Source organism: Dipodomys merriami, unplaced genomic scaffold, assembly GCF_024711535.1.
Source record: "Dipodomys merriami isolate MVZ:Mamm:240054 unplaced genomic scaffold, mDipMer1.0.p SCAF_9, whole genome shotgun sequence".
Lineage (NCBI taxonomy): Eukaryota > Metazoa > Chordata > Mammalia > Rodentia > Heteromyidae > Dipodomys > Dipodomys merriami.
In genome coordinates, this window is record NW_027206512.1 from 3,227,028 (window position 1) to 3,244,201 (window position 17,174).

General features: G+C 35.3%; 1 protein-coding gene across 4 annotated transcripts in view; it reads left to right on the plus strand.

Moving 5' to 3' along the window:
* Fstl5 (follistatin like 5) overlaps positions 1 to 17,174 on the plus strand; it is an 829,526-nt gene that overhangs the window by 689,484 nt on the left and 122,868 nt on the right. For 2 of the 4 annotated variants that reach the window (XM_070012485.1, XM_070012486.1), the window contains exon 11: positions 16,156 to 16,182. The exons of the other annotated variants lie outside the window; for them this stretch is intronic. In XM_070012485.1, the coding sequence (XP_069868586.1) occupies positions 16,156 to 16,182 (27 nt within the window). The remainder of the gene's footprint in view (positions 1 to 16,155; positions 16,183 to 17,174) is intronic. 4 annotated transcript variants of the gene reach the window in all.

A 17,174-nucleotide genomic window follows, 5' to 3' on the forward strand; every position in this document is an offset into this window, starting at 1 on the left:
GGCCGAAATTTTCTTAACAGAGACCTGGAAACACAACAAATCAAAGAAAGGTTGGACAAATGGGATTGCATGAAGTTGCAGAGAGTCTGCATGGCAAAGGACATAGCTAGCAAGATCAATAGAAAGCCCACAGATTGGGAGAAGATCTTCACTAGTCATACAACGGACAAGGGTCTCATATTTAAAATATACTTGGAACTTAAAAAATTAAATTCCCCAACAACAAATCCTCAAAGAAACAACTGCCCAATAAATAAGTGGGCTAAAGACTTAAAGAGAAACTTCTCTGAAGAGGAAAGAAGGATGGCAAATAGACACATGAAGAAATGCTCAACCTCCCTAGCCCTAAAAGAAATGCAAATCAAAACAACATTGAGATACCACCTCACTCCAGTTAGAATGGCTAAAATCAAGAACTCTAAAAAAACAGGTGCTGGAGGGGTTGTAGACAGAAGGGAACCTTATGGCATATGCGTAGTCTTTTGAGGAAACTCCATACTGCTTTCTAGAGTGGTTGAAAAAGTTTACACTCCCACCAACCATGCAGTACGGTCCACTTTTGGCCACATCCCCTCTAGCATCTGTTGTTATTAGATTTCTTGTTTATAGCCATTCTATCTGGGGTGAGGTGGAATCTCAGCGTTGTCTTGATTTGCATTTCTTTTATGGCTAGAGAGTTTGAGCATTTCTTCATGTGTCTATTGGCCATTCTTATTTCCTCTTCAGAGAAACCTCTCTTTAAGCCTTTAGCCCATTTGTTAATAGGGTAGTTGTTTCTTTGAGGCTCTGTTGTTGGGGGATTTAATTTTTTGAGTTCTAAGTATATTTTAGATATGATACCCTTGTCTCTTGTACGGCTAGTGAAGATCTTCTCCCAGTCCATGGGCTTTCTGTTGATCTTGCTAGCTATGTCCTTTGCCTTGGAGAAGCTCTGCAGTGTCATGCAGTTCCATTTGTCCAAACTTTCTTTGATTTGTTATACTTCTGGGTCTTTATTAAGAAAATTTCGGCCTATGACAAGAAGCCCTAGAGATGGTAGGGGGAAAATAAAAGAGACGGTAACAATGCTGGCTATGAAATGTACTCATTACCCTACTCATGTAACTGTAAACCCTCCATACAACATTTTTAAAATAAAAAAAGAAAAGAAAAAAATAGAATAAGGAAGACCTTAACGACTTGAAAGTAAAATGACCAACTGATCAATTGATAATTCCTCTATGATGCTTCATTTTGCAGAGAAGTTTTCTGTCCCACATGAGATAGATAGAAGTGAAGGCAAATGTCTTGAAAGTTGAAAACCATATCATAAAGGGCATTGTGCCTCCTTCCTAATTTTCGGATCGGACATTCTTGAGGATGCCAACTTGACTGGATGTGAAGATCAGCCTGTGCATAACCCCATGAATAAAGAAGTGAAACCACCTTCCAGCATCTGGCACCAAGTTTCAGGCAGGGCAGTGATTCTCATTAAAAATGGGGCCTTCTAACCAGGTCATACTTGTAGACAAGTGAAGCCAGGAGATGCTCTCTACAGAGGTTTTGCCATGAGCAATATGTTTTAATCCACTAAGTTTGAGTCAACTTTATTAGTGATAGAACCACTGCTTAATGTGTTTACTTGGTTTGGCATTAGAAGAATAATGGATGTCCTCGTGTTTGTTTTGTGTGGTCCTTTAATATTTAAAGTAATCCTTAACTTACCTGGTCTTCTATTCATTCAGACTCAGTTGACTGATGGAAGGACACACATTCTACTTGGTTAAATAGTGGTTACTTTGAAACTTTAAAACTGATGTGACTTTAAACTGACATTGTAGGTCAGTGGTAGAGTATTTGTCCAGCATGTAATTCATGCACTAGGTCCTGCTTAAGTAGATACTTTTAGACACTAGGTTAAATTCTGAGTACTCATAGAAGACTTAATCTTTAATTAGTGCTAAAAGATTGACAAGTTCTTTTAAAAGTGGCTCAGGCCAGGAACTTGTAGCTTTTGTTTGTACTCCTAGCCACTCAAGAGGTTGAGAACGAGGACAGCAGTTTGAATCCAGCTTGTGCAGTAAAGCCCATGCAATTCTTATGTCCAAGTAACCATGAAAAAGCTGGAAATGGAACTGTGACTGAAGTGGTAGAGCCCTATCCATGAGCAAATATGCTCATGGATCGTACCCCAAGCCCTGAGTTCAAACCCCATGACTGGTTAATAAAAGCAAAAGCAAAAGTGCCTCTGAATAAGGCATATGGCAGGCACTGCACTTGACACACATAATTCAATTTGTAGTCTAAAAGTAGAATGTTTTAAATGACTCAGTTCATTCTCCATATATACATTCAAAGAAATTTCAGCTATCTTGACATTATAAATTTTGTGAAACACAATCAGATTTTATCTACACTTTGTTTTAAGGTCACCTTTTTCATTTGCCTGCTGAAAATATTTTCTTAATTCTGAAAAAGTAACAAGTCAATATAATGTCGAACTTAAATGTTATCTTTACATAGATGCACTTTATCAAGCAACATAGTGGTGAAAAACATAGCTTTTAGACTACAAGAAGGAAAAGCCAAAGAAATACTTAGTTGAAAAGTAAAGAAGTTTACACATGAGTAGCCAATAAATATAGCTCTTCAGAACTGAAGCATACTGTTATATAGGTAATTAAATTACTCCTGTGGCTTATGTTATCATTCAGCTCTTTAAATGCATTTCCTGACAGAGATGGGGTACTTTATATGAGAGACATCACTTTAAATGTAATCCAAAACTCTTTTTTGGGGGGGAGGGTGGTCAGTGGTGGGACTTGAACTCTGGGCCTGGGTGCTGTCCCTGAGCTTTTCAGCTCAAGAAAAGCACTCTAACATTTGAGTCACAATGTCACTTCCTTATCCAAAACTCTTAATGCATTGAAAATAATTAAAAGTATAAGATTCTCTTACTACATTCAGGCATCTTCAGAAAGAATTTCATATTTAACTTATATGATAAATAAGAGTTGAATATGGAGCCTATAATTTTGGGGTTTAGTGTTTAGTTATAAATAAAAAAGAACAGAATATATATATGGTATATTATGGAGTAAATTAGGTTTTTCACAAGATTCTACATGTGAAATAAAAAAGTTTTTAATCTAAACTATTGATTCTATGCCAGCCAACTGTGGATAAAATATTTAAAGTATGTTTATTTTAAAAACAAAAATACTACATAGAGAATTTTTATGGGAGAATCAAATTATAGATTATCAGAGATTACATAAATAATGTAGTATAATTATAAGCAGCAAGTTTATAAATTATTTGCAAGCATCTTTGTTATCACTAATAATCAAAGATTATATCTCATATAAAAATTCACTAACTAAGATTGTGCAATTATTTGCATACATACCCATGCAATACCCACTTCTGGTAGTAGATATATTAAATTCAGCATAGGAAAATTTTTTTATTGTCAAGGTGATGTAAGGGGGGACACAGATACATAAGTAAGGTAATAAGTCCATTTCTTGTCAAACTTGTAACCTCTTCACTCATTTTTCTCCTAATTTTAAAATTTTCATCATAGAGGAACTTCATTTCTTTGATAAAGTTAATTCCTAGGAATTTACAAAAGGAGTTGCTTTCCTGATTTCAGTTTTACTCTTGTCATTATTGGCATACAGTAAAGCCATTGATTTTTGAGGTTTAATTTTATACACTACTACTTTGCCAAAGTTTCAGATCAGTTTGAGTAACTTGGGAGTGAAGTCCATGGAATTCTTTAAATACAAGATCATCTGCAAAGAGGGAGAGTTTTACTTTATCTTTGCCTATGTGGATCCCCATTTATATTTGCATCTTACCTTATTGTTCTACTTAGGCTTTCTAATACTAAGTTGAAGAGAAGTGGAGAGAGTGGACATTCTTATATCATTTCTGAATTCAGAGGAAATGGGTTTAGCTTTTGGCCATTAAGTATTAGGCTAGCTGTAGTTTTGTCATACATAGACTGTACTCTATTGAGGAATGTTCATGGATTCCTAATTTCTCCAGCACTTTCATCATAAAGAGTTTTTGGATCTTTATCAAATGCTTTTTCTGCATTTATTGAAATGATCATAGGATTCTTAGCCTTGCTTTTATTGATGTGATGAATTATATTAATTGACTTGCATATATTGGACCAGCTTTTCATCCCTGAAATGAATCCTGTTTGATCATAGTACATGAATTGTTGAAGTCAATTGGACAGAATTTTGTTGAGAAGTTTTGCATTGATGTTCATCAAAGGAACGGGTCTATAGTTCTCTTTCTTTGATGAGTCCCTGCCTGGTTTTGGGATGAGGGCTACTCTGGCTTCCTACAAAGAGTCTAGTAGTGAGCTTTCACTTTCAAGTATATTGATGTGTTGGAGGAGTTTTGGTGTGAATTCTGCTTTGAAGGCCTTGTGGAATTCAGCTGTAAACCCATCTGGTCCTGGGCTTTTTCTTGGGTGGGAATTCTCTTATTGCTCTTTCTATTTCAATGCTTGATGTGAGTCTGTTAAGTTGGTTTAAATCTTCTTGGTTTAGTTTGGGTACATCAATATTTGCTAGAAATTTGTCCATTTCTTCCAAATTTTCAAATTCCTTAGCATAAAGGTTTCAGAAGTATCCTTGTATAATGTTCTGAAACTTGGTTATTTCTGTTGTGATATTTTCATTCTCAACTCTGATTTTGCTTATTTGGGTGTGTTGCGCTTTTTTTTTTTTTTGGTCAGTTTTGCTAAGGAACTGTCAATTTTCAATTTTGTTAATTGTTTCAAAGAACTAACTCTGTTTTGTTGATTTCTTTTATCCTGTTTTTGGACTGTGATTCATTTAATTCTGATTTAATTTTTGTTATTTGTTTCCATCTACTGGATTGGGGTTCGTCTTGTTGCTCTTTGGAAAGGAGCTTCAAGTGCATCATTAAATTGTTGTTTTGTGATCTCTCCAATTTGTTGATGTAGCAATTCAGCAATAAATTTTCCTCTGAGTACTGCTTTTGATATGTCCCAGAGGAGCTGGTAATTCGTATGTTCATTTTTGTTAAATATAACATTTAATATCCTTTCTGCTCTTTTCCATGACTCACTGGTGTGTTCTTCAGTCTCTTTTCTTTGGTGGCTTTTGTTGCTGAATTCTAATTTTATTCCCTTGTTATCTGAAAGGATGCAGGGCATAATTTCAATGTGTCTGAATTTGGACAAATTTGCTTTGTGACCTAAAATGTGGTCTATTTTGGAGAATATTCCATGTACTGCTGACAACATGTATTCTGATATTGCTGGGTGAAATATTCAGTAGATGTCTGCTAAGTCTAGTTGGCCTATGCAGTTGTTTAGATCTGCGTATTCTCTGTTGAGTTTTTGTTGGGTTATTCTATTCAGCTGGGAGAGTGGTGTGTTAAAATCACCAAAAGTAAATGTCTTTAGATCTATGTGTTTTTAGGGAAAGTATTATTTTTTTGATAAATTTGAATGCTCTGGTATTTGGTGAATAAATATTTAAAATTGCTATATCCTCCTGTAGGAAAGATCCCTATATTAGTATGTAATGTCCTTCTTTATCTCTTCTTGCTAATCATTTTTTGTTTTTGTTTTTTTGTTGGTCACAGCACCAGTTCTGATTTTCTGATGGTTTATTGGAGATAAGAGTCTCATGGACTTTCTTGCCTGGGCAGATTTTGAACTGAGATCCTCAGATCTCTGCCTCCTAGTAGCTAGGATTAGAAGTGTGAGCCACCAGCACCCTGCTCTTCTCACTAATTTTAATTTGAAGTCTATTTTATCTGATATTGGGATTGCAACTCATGCCTAGTTATGGGGGCTGTTTGCTTGGTAGATTTTGTTTCAGCCTTTGACTTTGTTTGTTTTTGTGGGCAAGGTGTGTCTCTTGAAGGCAGCAAGTCAAAGGATCTTGCTTTTTAATCCAGCTAGATAAACTATGTTGCTTAATTGGAGAGGTAAGCCATTAATATTGAGTGCTAGGATTGAGAAGTATTCCTGCCATATTATCCACCTTCTTAGGGGCTGTGCTCACTGGATTCTTCTTATGATAATCTTATTCTCTGTTTGGGAGCTGATTCTCTGCCTTTATCATGCTCTTGTTGGTTTTCTCTGAGGCATCTGTAAGTACCTTTTACAACGGTGGTTTGGTGGAGATAGATTGTTTCGATTTTTCTTTGCTATGGGTTTTTGTTCGTCCCCTGGTTATGAAGGATAGTTTAGCTGAGTACATATTCTTGGTTGATAGTTGTTCGTTAGGACGTGGCATACAACCTTTCAGACTCTTCTTGCTTTCATGGTTGCTGCTGAGAAATCTGTAGTTATTCATATTGGTTTTCCTTAATAGGTGATTGCTTTTTTTTCCCCCTGATAGCTTTACGGATCCTTTCCTTGGTGTCTATTGATTCTGTGCAGATTACACTGCTATGATGGTATATCCTGTTCTGGTCTGGTGTTTGGGGTTCTAAAGGTGTCTTGCATCTGAATGGACTTACCTTTTTGAATGTTTGTGAGGTTCTCTGCTAGGATTCTGTTAAATAAATTTCCTAGTCTTTTAGCTTCTGCCTCTAGGCCTTCCCATTAGCCTTAAATTAGGCCTTCTGATGGTGTCTTCTATCTGTTGAAAGGATTTATCATATTTCTTGGATTTGAATACTTGCTCATTTTTTCTCTATAGCATCTAAACTATCTTCAATACAAGATATTTGATCTTCTGCATGATCTAACCTACTGTTAAGACTTTCTACTTTATTTTTTATTTCCTTTCCTTCTAATTGGTCAGATTTGATCGCTTCAATTTCTTTTTTTGAAGTTTTGTTTTAGACTTTGCATGTGCTTCTTTACCTCCTTGATTTGGTTTTCAGTGTTGACTCTCAAATCCCTTATTCAAATGGCGATAATTCTTTCTTTTTTTTTTTTTTGGTCAGTCATGGGCATGAACTCTGGGCCTGGGCGCTGACCCTCAGCCCTTCAGCTCAAACCTAGCACTCTACCACTTGAGTCATAGTGCCACTTCTGGCTTTTTTCTGCTTATGTGGTGCTGAGGAATCGAACCTAGGGCCTCATGCATGCAAAGCAAGCACCCTACCACTGAGCCACCTTCCCAGACAGAAAGGGCTATATTTATTTTGATACTTTTTCCTTGTTTTGGAATTCATTCAACTTTCTGGTTTTTTTATTATGAGAATACCATACAGAGGAGTTACAATTACATGGGCAAGATAATGAGTACATTTCTTATCAAGCATTGTTACCTCCTCGTTGTTTCTCCTTCCCATCCCTTCATTGAACTTTCTGTCTGTGGATTTCATGATTTCCTCTATTACTCTTTGGTTAGATTTATCAGCTTATCATGCTTACAGAACCCTGTGTAGGCTTAAAGTTTTTTCATTTATCATGTTTACCAGTGGTATTTCTAGAGCATTTTGATAATTTACTTCTGGGATTTTTATCTTGAGATGAGCTTGTCTTGCCATTTTCTTGTGTTTCTACTGCTTGTTCTGCCCATTTGGGTTTGAAAACAAAACTGAATCCCTGCTAGAACACCATTTTAAGGCAAGTGTCATCCAGAGCACTGTAGTTGCATAAATTTTTTGACACATGCAAAATGAGTACAAATACAGTCTATCTTAACAACCAACCACTACAGATTTATGGAGTAAGAAAATCAAAGAAGGAGCCAGGGGACCAGAAATTAGAAGTATAGCAAGAATTGTGAAGAGAAAATAACATTAGAGGAATGTAGGCAGAGAAAGAAGATAGGGAATAAAACTAAGACATAAATTCAAAGAGAAAAAGAGGTGAGAAAAAAAGGAGAAGAAACAAAGAGAAAATGACAAATAAATACAAATTTTTTTTAAATGATAAACTTAAAAAATTATATATGTATAAAGAAATAATACTACAATTAAAGGAACTAAGATTTCCAAATTGTGAATTAAGTAATTGATGTCTGTATTATCCACACAATGAAGGATAATCCCTAATGGCTAAATATCTGAGGATGAGCAGAACAGCAATTAAGTAGAGAATAAAAAGATAGAAGACTGGGCCTGGGAGGGTGGCTCAGTAGTAGAGTGCTTGACTTGCATGCATGGGGCCCTGGGTTCAATTCCTCAGCACCATATACACAGAACAAGCCAAAAGTGGCACCTTAGCTCAAGTGGTAGAGCGCTAGTCAAGCTGAAGAGCTGAAGGACAGCACCCAGGCCCAGATTTCAGGCCGGCAAAAAAAAAAAAAAAAAAAAAAAAAAAAAAAAAAAATCAAAAGGGAAAAGGAAAAAAAAAGATAGAGAAAAAAGAAAAAAATGTAGAATTAAAAAAAATAAGCAGAAAGAAGAATTCTTTGATTTATTTGAGGGCTCTTGTGTCTCCATTGTGTCCATAGCCAGTCTCTTGATAGAGCCTCTGATTTGCTTCTGGTGTTTGGTTTTCCTGTGGTTTAGTTGGTTTCTCAACTCAGTTTGTTTTAGCGGGCAGAAAGATGCTCTGCCTTTCAGGTCTTTATGACCCTCCTCCAAGACTTGTTCAGTGGAAGGATGATCTTCTTTATGTGTCACACAAGAGGGAGATGGCTGTGATGGCGCTTGAATGTTGTGGTGTGTCTGTAATCAGGAGCTTTTCTCTGAAGAGCTAGCTCCTGAGAAACTCTTTTGGCCCAGCCTGGAGCTCCTCTTAGCTTTTATGCAGTATCTAGTTTTGATTTTTTTTTCTTTGTTTTTTAAACTCTTGTAGCTTGGAGAGCTGCCCAAGCTACAGAGTGGTGGGGTCACCTCTGGCTCGTTTTATCCAGTGAACAAAGTCAACCCATCCTGGGTGGAGTTTCGTCCACCTGGGAAGGGCAACTTCCCCCTGGGTGGAGCTGAGTCCTGATGGTCAGGTTCCTTTGCTCTGTAGTAAAATGTCTCTGGAGTGTCTGCTTCTAAGGCCTGAGTTATTTGCTAGTTGCTCTAGCCTGGTCTTTGCCAGTAGTGAAGACTGTATTCATCTCCTGTGGTGGGGAATTGAGCTACTTTCCAAATGCTGTTTTGTGAGAAAGAGTGGGAATGTCTTGTGGGGTACTCGTACCTTTCCTTTGGTTTCTGGAAGTCGGTGATCTACATCCTTCTGTGGTCAGCAGGATGAAGATTTCTGCTCTTTGTCAGTTCATGCTGTCACTGAATAGAAGCCATTCTCACTCCATTTCTGGTGTCTTTGTCACAGGTTCTTTTGGCTGCTATGGTGGCAGAGGCAGCTGCCGCCTCTGCCACTGCCGCTGTCACCTGCGTGTGTGCAAATCTGTCTCCATAAACAGGCTGCCTGAATTTTTCCTCTCTGGTCAAATACTTTCTACTATGATGGCTCATTTGGTGTAACACTTTAGCCTTGGCTTCTTTTTTTTACTGGAACACTAAAATTGCTTTCTTTTTAAGAGTTAGCCTGTAAATGCTACTCTGCTATCTTCCTTCCCTCATAATTTTAATTTTTAAGTAAGTGTATTATGTTGTAAATTTTATGGATATGTAACATTTTATGTTGTAATATAACTCTGTGTGAGTAACGTTGTTTGTAACATGTTACATATTTATATATTATGTACATATTGCATAAGGAAAATGTTCTTTTTATGTCTGTCCTGAAGCTTGAACTCAGGGCCTGGTCATTGCCCTTGAGCTTCTTTTGCTCAAGGCTAGCACTCTACCACTTGTGCTAAAGTGACACTTCCAACTTTTTATGCTTATGTAGTATTCAGGTATCAAACCCAGGGTTTCATGCTTGCTACACAAACACTTGACCATTAACTCACATTCCCAGCCCAGAAAATGTTCTTATTTTGAATATTTCATATGATATTTCATATTTCATATGATATTCAGAAAACACTGAAAGTACAAGGAAATACACGTGGTTGTTATACTATTGTTATTAATTTTAAAGTGTGTTTTTCAAATTTTAGCGAGATTCAATTTTGTACATCAAATGATGTTCTAATGGAGTTAATATGAATTTTTCTACTCATCCTACTTCTCACCCACCTGCTTGCTTCCTGTTCCATACAGTTTCCTCCTCCTTGATGTTCTTCCTCCTCTTCCTTCTCCCCTTTTTCTCATATTTTCGTCCTCCTCTTATTCCTCTCCCTTCTCCTCTTGTTCTCCTTCCTTTACTGAGTTTATATATGATGCAGAGTTTCCTGTAAGTTTGGCAAATGCTCTTATTGAACTATATACAAAGTAAACTTTGTATGCAATTTTTAAACTATAGACTATCTGCAAAACTTCCATTGGTTTAGGAACCATTGGCTTAGGAACCATTGTTTTTATGAACAAAAGTTTCCATCTATTTGTTTTTAGTAAAATGCTTTCTTGGATCACTATATTTTTATATTTTAATATATCACCAAGCTATTACACTTCAGGTTATTGTAAATAAATGTTGTTTTGGATCTTTTTTTCTTATACAATGAACATATATAATTTTAGAAATTTATTTGTGTTTTCCCTAATAGATCTGTCCTGTTGACTTCATGCACAATTAAATTTCTGTGATTTGCTATTATTCATTCATTCATTCATTCATTATTTCTGCAGTATTGGGGATAAAAAAACCTCAAGGTCCTACATTTGGTAGGCAAACATTGCTGCATTTGACATATTTTCCTAAAGCCTATTTATTTGGCATTTATTTTCAGAAAAGGCATCTCTAACTTTGCCTGTGCTACCCTTAACTCCTGCCTATATCACTTAAGTAGCTGAAATTTCAGGAATGTTCATATGCCTGTCTTTATTTTAACTTGTAGTAACATTTGTTTATATATATATATATATATATATATATATATATATATATATAGAGAGAGAGAGAGAGAGAGAGAGAGAGAGACATAATGAGTTATACATCTCATTAAAAATTAATTTTCAATTAACAAACAGCATATTCTATTTTGCCTTTCCATTTACTATTAATATTTAAATGTTAAATGTGTTTTGGGCTGGGAAGGTGGCTCAGTGGTTGAGTGCTTGCCTTGCATGCATGAGGCCCTAGGTTAGAATTCTCAGCACCACATAAGCAGAAAATGCCAGAAGTGGTGCTGTGGCTCAAATGATAGAGTGTAGCCTTGAGCTGAAGAACAGCTCTCAGGCCCATAGTTCAGACCCCACAACTGACAAGAAAAAAAAAGTCTTTCTTTAGTTCCCTTATCACTATGCATTGCACTTAATGAGAAATTAGGCATTTTATTTTTTTCACATTCATTTATGTTGATGGTTTCTCATTTGACAAACTAGTGTGATATTTTAGATAAATTCTTTGTGTATCTACAAAGTTATTCTTTTACTCCAGGAGAATACATACATACATACATCATATATATATATATATATATATATATATATATATATATACTTTTAATATTCTGGTTAATTTTGCTATATTTTATTTAGTTTGGCTTATCAGTAAGACTATGCTATAACTTCTTCTGTTCCTCTACATTTATCAGGTATTAATATTAGTTTTGTGGGTTTTATAAGCAATACTTCCGTCTTTAGCTACACAAAGTATAATCAAACTTAGTGATTTCTTAAAAATTAATGATTATTTTTCATAAATGCTCAGACTTTAGGGATGTCTCGTAAAAATATTTTAAAAATATTTTACTTGATATGATTGCTATTTTAATTCAATTGAGTTTGAAATTTTTTATTTCCTTGGACATTTTATGTTATCTAGATCATTTTTAAACTATAATAACTATAACTATTCATTCTTCTCTTCTTTCTTTATTCCATCCCCTCTTGTTATCTCTGTCTTTCTCTCTTTTTACCCAAAGATGCTTTTGCCTTAAAGTGTAGAAATTCAGTCTCTCTATTACATTTTGTTTAAAATCATTTGCGTATCCATTTTGAGTTCTTCGTTATAATTTTTATCTATTGTAGTTATAGGGTTTTTTTGTTTATTTTTCAGTCGTGGGGTTTGAACACTGGGTGCTGTCCCTCAGTTCTTCAGTTCAAGGCTAGTACGCTACCACTTGAGCCACAGTGCCACTTCTGGTTTTCTGAGTGCCTTATTGGAGACAAGAGTCTCACAGACTTTCCTGCCTGGGCTGGCTTTGAACCATGATCCTCAGATCTCAGCCTCCTGAGTAGCTACAATAGCCACTGGTGTCTGGCTTTAGTTATTATTTTTAATAAACAACTTTAAAATAAATTAGGTAGTTTAAATGTTTGTATTTTTGCCTGTGTGTTTCATTGTCTTCAAATACTTAAAGAAGCACAGCTCTTTGGAATATCAGTAGAAAATAGAGTGAGGGTTATATTTCGTAGTTCAATAATCAATGTCTGAATTTTACCTAATCTGAAATTAATTCTGCAAGCCTTGTGTGTTGGTATGTCTTCATAAATGTTTTCCTATCTTAAAATGTCTTGGTCCATATTCTGAATGTATTTAGTTCTTTAAAATAGCTGTTCTTTGACACACTACTAGGATCTTTTTCCTCTATTTCCTTAATTTATACACCTGGAAGTCCAACCTCTATAATCCTCCCAGTAAATTCTCATGTATTTTTCAAACTTTAAACAATTCTCTCGTTTCCCCTAGTTCCACTGCTATGATTAGTCCATTCGGTAAAATCATATTAGTGTATTCCTCTATTATATAACATTAGATTTGTAATTGTAATAATCTGAACATCTATTTTCTCTGAACTCAAATATAAGTTCTATCCACAGATATGTTGCTGTCTGATCTAATTTTGGAAGGTTGAAGCACTGATGACCATGTCTATCTAACTAGTTCTGGAAACTCATTTATTGCTCACAAACAAAGGATTGTAAATTTGAGTACACATGTGCCTACCTACCTGTTTCTATGAATCAGAAAAATTATGATCTTTAATTCTGGCCCTCATTCTTAAGCCAATAAATGGAAATGATTTTTATCATAAACAAGTTCTCCAGCCTCATCAATTGTATTCCCCAAATATAAGACATAATTGAAATTGTCTACACTTGTTAATGGTGTTTTTGGCTGATATACCTTACTCAGGTTTTTCTCAAGTACAGGTCTCCATAGCGTATCTTGTAGCTCTATGTGGGCTTGTCAAGCTAGGGCACCACCATCATAATGAAACTGGCCTGTACTTTACCTCTGTCCTTCAATGACAGACATACTTCTTGACCAAAGAGCTAAAACCTGAAATCTGATTCTCCTACCTCTTGTAGATAGGGTTTTCATTATTGCCTACAGCTTCTACATGATAATAAGGTCTGTCCTTTTATCATTTAAATATATTTGACTAGTAAGGATGTTCAGAGAGCTCATATTATATACATGAATACATTGTGGAATGATTGCCATAGTGAAATGCAGTGTCCATAATCAACATTACTCATGAGGTCACAAGACCTGTCTGTTTTATAACTGCATGGTTGAACTACCTTCATATTTGTTCCAAGGACAATGCAGGCAATAAGAACAGTGCCGCCAAATGTATTAGAGTAATGCATACACCATGCATATTTAAACAAATATTGTTAATACAGAAAAAAACAGTAGAACAGATAAAAGCACCAAAATGGACACTTTCAATATTTATCTAGGAAAGAAGTACAGTAGGTGCTGGAACTGAATGACTTGTTCTTAAGCCTCAAGTAAAAAGAGTAGAATGCCATTCTGATCAGCTTCATAAATAGGGATTCAGTTTAAAAATAACATGGTTAGAAAATCCAGTTATTAGATGTATATAAAAGTTTCTAGTAGCTACATTTTCTTCATATTGAAATTGCTTAGCTTTGTTGTTGTTGTTGTGGGGATTGAACTCTGGGCCTGGGTGCTGTCCCTGTGCTCTTCAGCTCAAGGAGAACAGTCTACCGTTTGATCCACAGTGCCACTTCTGGTTTTCTAGTGGTTTATCGGAGATAAGTGTTTCACAGACTTTCCTGCCTGGGCTGGCTTTGAACCATGATCCTCAGATCTCAGCTTCCTGAGTAGCTAGGTTTACAGGTGTGAGCCACCAGCACCCGGCAAATTGCTTAGCTCTTAAAACACAGGCTTTTTGTTACTCTGAATTATAAAATGTTTTATATATGTACGTATGTATGTATATATATATATATAGAGACATGTACTATGCTATGTACATATATAATGTGTATTATACTAGTTTGCTAAGCTAGCATAGTACAGTTGTACCACCCCTCCAACCTGTAAACCTGTATGCCTTCCTTCTTTCACTCCCTCCCTCCCTCCCTCCTTCCCTCCCTCCTTCCTTCCTTCCTCTCAGTCTCTCTCTCTCTCTCTCTCTCTCTCTCTCTCTCTCTCTCTCTCTCTCTCTCTCTCTCTCTCTCTCTCTCTCTCTCTTTCATCAGTCATGGGGCTTGAATTCAAACCTTGGCCACTGTCCCTGATCTTTTTTGTTCTACTACTTTGTGCCACAGCTCCACTTTCAGTTTTTAGGTTGTTAATTGAAGATAAGAGTCTCACGAGGGGCTGGGAAGGTGGTTCAGTGGTAGAGCGATTGCCTTGCATGCATGAGGCCCTGGGTTCGATTCCTCAGCACCACATAAGCAAAAAGAAAAAAGCCAGAAGTGGGACTATGGATCAAGTGGTAGAGCGCTAGCTTTGAGCTGAAGAGCTGAGGGACAGCGCCCAGGCCCAGAGTTCAGGCCTCACGACCGGAACCCCTACCCCCCCCCCAAAAAAAAAAGAATCTCACAGACTTTCCTGCCTAGGCTGGCTTTGAACTGTGATTTTCAGATTTCAGTCTCCTAAGTAGGTAAGATTAGAGGGTTTAGCCATCAGCACCCAGCTCCATGGTTTTTTAAAGAAAGAGTCTTGCTTTTCACTGGGGCAAACACACCTGAGTTACAATCTACTTACTTTTAGGTATTCTATTGCTGGCATTACAGGAGCACTTTATCTTCTCAATCTCAGCCTTCTATGTAGTTGAAGAAGATCGGCACCTAAAGCAATAGCCAAACTTGTGATGAGTTGAGAAGGGTTCTCACAAACCTTTTCTACCCTAGTTAGCCTTGAGTCTCAATGCTCCCGTTCTTATCCTTCAACAGCTAAGATTACAGACAGGAGCCACCGGCATTGGCTTATGTACTTCTCTCCTAAAACTTAAACTATTTACTTAATCCATGTATAGCTTTTACTAAACAAGTATGCATTGAAATAGGCAAGATGTATTTAAATCTATTTTCCTTTGGTCTAGTTTAAAATAGTAAATGCATATGATATTGAAAATAGGCATATTTTGTTTTAGCCTTTATTTACACTTCTGCTTCAGGGAGCAAAATTAAACATTATGAAGAAAGAGCATTGTAGTGTGATTGCTAGGAACTGAAAAAGATTGTAACTTCTCTATTAGTGACTTTTAAATAAATTGTCAACTAAATGAATATTTTTACTATTATTTGTTCTAAGATGAATTTAACACATTTACTTGATATTCTGTTATTTTCAATGAGGTATAAAGTATTCTTTATTACCATTATGATCCTAAAGAGTAATTTGTTATTTTAAGAAATGCATCAACAGTGTTATTACCAGGTTCCAATAGATTTTTTTGTTTTAGTGCCTCTTTTTTTTATTATCCATTGCTTTTGTTTATTATAGCCTCTTTTTATTATCTTTACTTTTCACTTATCAGTTAATATTCATACAGCAGTTTATAAATATAATACATCATAATCAATGTCATCTCTTTCAATATTCTTACTCATCCCTCTCCTACCCATCCCATTCCTTGCTCTTAATTTTGTAAGATATACATTGAATTCTTGACTGCATTCTCCTACTCTTTTCCTCTTTATTCATCTACACCTTTCTCCTTGACCCCACTTTGCCCCTTTTAAGTACCTGCTTGTTGAACTTTCACTTTCTACTTCTAAGGAATTACACTATGTCAGTTCTACTTTGAATCTACCATGTTTCTGGTTAATTTGTATACACTTACATGCTGTCCAATATATTTATTTACATATTTATGAGTTAAATAAAGCTTCCACTGTTTGGTTTTGTTAACGTACCTTGTTGAAGACATTGTTAACTGCATTTACATATATGTTCTCTATCACAGATTGTGACATCTTTGAAAGATATTTATATTAGTACTTAGCTAAATGTCTCTTTATTCATTTTTCTTTCTACTCTTTGTTTTTAACATGCTGCAGTAGCTAACATACTATGGAGAGAAGAAGGTACTGTATTCAATATTTTTTAATATTACTGTGATAATTTTGCTTGATTTTATTAGATTTTTTCAGGAGTTCTTTTTGTAGTTTTATTTATCAGTAATTTTAATAATTAGCTCATTCTTTTCAATTTGATTAGTAATTCATTTGATTATAATAGCTCTTGTAAAAACCTGCTATTAAATATTTTTATCATCAGATTAGTTATTAATATATAGCCAGAAAGTTTTTATCATAGTATATTGAAATGCTTTTTGAAAGTATAAAGTCAAAACAAAGTCAAAGTCTACCTAATTAACCATAATGTTTAATTTTTCCTTGAAACAGAGTGTTCTTGTAAATACAGGATAAAACAAAATATACTTATTTTCAATATCATATGCATTTACTATTTTCAACTAGACTAAATGAAAATAGATTTAAATACATCTTGCCTATTTCAATGCATACTCCTTTAGTAAAAGCTATACAGAGATTAAGTAAATAGTTTAAATTTTAGGAGGGAAGTACATAAGCCAAGTACTGGTGACTTCTGCCTGTAATCTTAGCTGGTTGGAGGATAAGAACCTTGAGGTTCAAGGTTAACATAATTTATATAATAAACCCTTATTAAGTAAAAAATGAATAATTATAAAGCCAATCATCTGATCAAAGGAATATAATAAATTACCTTAGACATGGGTCACAAAATATGAAGGACATTGATTCAAATGTAGTCTACAGCACTAAAGAACATAAGAAAAATGACCAGCTTCTTAATGTCATAATCTTTTCTCAAAAATGAAAATAAGCACTGTTGCTACTGGTTCCTTAACTGAAGCCACTACTCAGTAAATGATATCCAGTGCCATTTAGTATTGCAATTTTTTTTGTTTTATTGTTTCCCACATTTAATCTCAACAGCTAGGGGAAAAAATCTAGTCTGAGTATTCAAACTGTTTATCCATTGTATTTTTATTAAATTCTTAGAATAAAGTACCCATGAGTAAGCAATAGAC